The sequence below is a fragment of the Octopus bimaculoides genome, unplaced genomic scaffold (genome assembly GCF_001194135.2).
Source record: "Octopus bimaculoides isolate UCB-OBI-ISO-001 unplaced genomic scaffold, ASM119413v2 Scaffold_49336, whole genome shotgun sequence".
Lineage (NCBI taxonomy): Eukaryota > Metazoa > Mollusca > Cephalopoda > Octopoda > Octopodidae > Octopus > Octopus bimaculoides.
The window spans coordinates 1,047-4,832 of record NW_026437316.1 but is presented as its reverse complement, the minus strand read 5'-3'; the positions used below and the strand labels follow the sequence as shown (position 1 = coordinate 4,832).

The 3,786-nt window shown below is 34.3% G+C and overlaps 1 protein-coding gene across 1 annotated transcript; it reads right to left on the bottom strand.

Moving 5' to 3' along the window:
- Positions 1–1,310: 1,310 nt before the first annotated feature.
- On the bottom strand, positions 1,311–1,751 carry LOC106875454 (zinc finger MYM-type protein 1). Its single transcript, XM_014923606.1, has one exon. It carries the CDS (start codon positions 1,749–1,751, stop codon positions 1,311–1,313), a length of 441 nt encoding a protein of 146 aa, XP_014779092.1.
- Positions 1,752–3,786: the final 2,035 nt, after the last annotated feature.

Here is a 3,786-nt window from a genome sequence, read left to right as displayed (position 1 = left end):
ATATTGCCTGTAATTGAATTTGACAAGTTAGCAGAGGAAGTTTAAACGCATCTATTCATGCAAAATTTTGTCATCTAACTAATTACGGCAAGTTTTACCAACTTACTGCTATGTACTACTTCAATATCTACAAAAAGTCTTTCTTTCTGCATTTGACATTTAAAAAATCTTTAATGAATTCTTCAAACTGTATTGTCTTTAGGACACTGCTCTCTACATCCAACAGGCACAGTTCACTTAATCTTTCATGGGTCATCGTGGTCCTCAGGTAATTCTTTATCAGACCCAATTTACTGAATGACCTCTCTCCTGAACAATTTGTGACCATTATGTTCAAAAATATTCTAAGAGCTACATCAGCATAAGGAAAGGTTTCAGCAAGCCCTTCCTTAAGGATTAAAAGTGCCTGCTGAGATGGGGTAAAACATGACCGGAGCTTACAAAAAACTGCAAACTGTACAATTTTTTCTTTGAACACCTCATTAAGATCACAAGGGAAAGCAGTGATGAGTGTCACAGCTTCAGATCTTATTTCTGAATCAGGTAAACTACATAATTCTGCTATGACTTTAAATTTGTCATGCACTGATTGCTTTTTTGTAAGGCAACAGACAACTGAACTAAAATGACATTGAATGTTCTGTATCTGAATTTTTCTCTTGCAGAAAGGACAACTTCTTCAGAGGCTGATGCTGGATTTACATCATGTTTATTTCTCTTCCTTGGTCTACCTATTGTTGCTTTATACTCTGTGTTTCCACACATGTTCCTGGCATCCAGCACTAATTCTTCATACCTATCTTTAAGCGATTTCAGAAAGCTTTCCAAACAATCAATAAGATTAATCCCTTTATTCAAATTAACTTCAACTCCTTGAAAAACTTTATTTGTACTATTAAACCATACAAGAATTACATGCCAGATCTTAGCTATCAGAGCAGTTTCAAGACAATCCATTTTGTCTGCCTATGTCTGAGCTTCATATCTTGCTTCAGGTGCTTGTTCTAGATCGCCTTCAATATCTCTGAGGGCATTTTGGATGCAACTGTATCCATCAACGAGGTCTTCAGTAGCATCAGCTCTTGGTGACCAACATGTTTCTGACAGGGACTTCAAAGTTAGTGCTTTTTATTGCCTTTCAACAATTTCATTAAATTTGTCCATCTGTGCATTGACACAGAAAAAATGGTGTATAACCTTTGTATGAAACCAAAAAAACTAACAGCTTCAACACAGCAAGAGGCAGCAACTTATCCAACAAGATTCAATGAATGAGCAGCACAGAGAATGAAAACTGCAGCTGGATTCTTTTATTTGAATCTGGCTTGCATTCCTGTATAATGACTGGACATTTTACTGGCATTGTCATAGGACTGTCCCCTACAATCTTCAAAATGTATACCCTCTTTTTTTAGGAATTCTAAGAGAGATGCAACCAGTACTTCTGCTTTGTGGGAACCAGCTTGCAGGAAAGTTAAAAACCTTTCTATTGACTTGCCAGGAATAACATAATGCACAATAACTGTTAGCTGGTCAACATGAGCCTGGTCTGGTGTTGAATCTACAGAAACAGAGAAATACTTGGCAGATTTAAGTTCTGCAACAATATAATTCTTGACATATTTTGCCATCAAGAGAAGAATTTCTTCGTAGATGGTAGGTGACAAGTATGACTGCTTGCCACTTCCAAGACTGCCAAATTTTTTCAAGTAGCCCATTAGAAATGGATCAAATTGTGCTATAAGTTCCATAATTCCTGGAAAATTCCCATTGTGTTTAGAGCCTATAATCTCTTCACTACCTCTAAATGCCAGACCTCTCTCAACTAGAAATATTGTCAGAGCCACAGCTTAGTGCAGTACTTCAGTCCAGTATTTCTTCTTTTCTTAGACTTGTTTTTCCAACTCCTTGTTAACATGAGAAGATCCCCTACTCAAAGGGTTGAACTACAACACAGAATCTCTGGGGCCTTGACTTTATTCATGTGTTTTCATTTTCTCCTCTGCTTTTTTCCAATCGTTAAAGCCTTCCTTGTTGGAAAACTTGTCATGTTGGCTTAACAAAAGCTTCCCTAAAAGCAATAAACTGCACCCTTTGATGAGGTGTATGGGAACCATTTTTTTAAAAGCTATTCACCATTTTCATGAATTTTTAAAATAACAGTCGTGCCCAACCAGTTTATCTTCCCCTGATTGATAATGGCATCGAGATTCTGGATAGGAGCTGGAGTCATTTTTATTTTGACGTATGGCTGATTTTGTTTGAAAGAACATGGATAAATACTTTTCTCTGGCAGAAAACCACATGGCTGGGTCTGGATCCCATTATGCCGTTTTACTATCCATGACAGTAGGAGATGATGGTTCATCATCTTCAATATTTTGAGGTAATACATTCTTCTTGTTTTCTGTAGATGTACTTAGGAGTATGACTGGTTCCTCAAAATGGACATCTGGTACTCATTCTTGAGTTTTCTTTTTTCAAAGCAAAGAAAAATTCTGTAAGGCATGTCTTTGCTAATACAGCAGTATTTTTTTCACTTTTTTCTTAAGAAATTTTTCTCTTCTGAGCTCCAGATAGTTGAATTTTCCTTGGATTCTTAGACACTCTGAGAATATAACATAAAATCTGAATCGAAGCAAATGAAAATAGTTCCAAAAATAAAAGGCAGCTGGAACTGATAACAGCAATGTAGAATCACTTCATTTAATCCTGCTACAGTTATATTAAGACAGGCACTTTATGAATACCTGTTACTCTTATGTGTTTGGCAAATAAGTAGCCCTGCTGCCAAAGTTAATCAAAGTTTAATTGAGAGTTTGAGTGAAATAGCAAATCAAGGATTACAGATTAAGGATTTGGTTTCCATAAAATTTCTTTTCTTCAAAATTATATTTCACTTGAATTGGAATGAAAAGGTGCCAGAATCACTTCAAAAGACATAATTTGAGAAGAAATTTTGTATTTCATTGATCTCTCTAAACTTTAAACTATCTGATAGCAATTTTTGAGCATACAACTTTACTTTTACTATAGTTACGCCTGCAGATGCAATGGCCCTAATCATTTTGTGAAAGAAGAGGGTATTTTGGATTGCAATTAAGATGTATTGTTATTAGTTATGATCCTTGAGCTTATTTATTTGTTTGTTTCAACTTTTAAACATTTTTTTATACATCCACCTATTTATGGTCAGGTACTTATGGTAGTAGACAGCTGCTAAAATAACTAATATTTGGCAGAGATACTTAAAAATTGGTGGATATAGACAATCTGAAAGAACAATTAGCAAAACTAGAAGGAAAAGTCACAGGACAGCACCAGCAACAGTAATAGGTTCTAAACCACTGTCATCTGTGAAATTTTTGCAAAAGTGGAAATGATATGGTAAGCAACATCAGATAAAATGACTTCCTTTAAAAAAAACAATACAAAAATAAAAGTAATAACAAACTGTAGTACATCAAAAGATTAAAGACAAACATTTAAAAATATTTTTTTTTTTAAATCGAAACATATTAATAGAAAACAAATTCATAAATTATTTTCAAAAACTTAAGGCGGTCTTTTATTTTACAGCCATATTAGGTAAAATATCAATGAAAATGAAACCAACAATAATGGGGAATAGCAAAAAAAATCACCTGACCACCCTGAATGACCAAAATGAATAGGTTAATGTAAAGATGTAGGATCTTATAGATTTCTTTTTTTATATATAATTTTTCAACGGCATCACTGGAAGAAAATAAAACAGTATAAATCGAGATAATCAAGTTAGTTTTT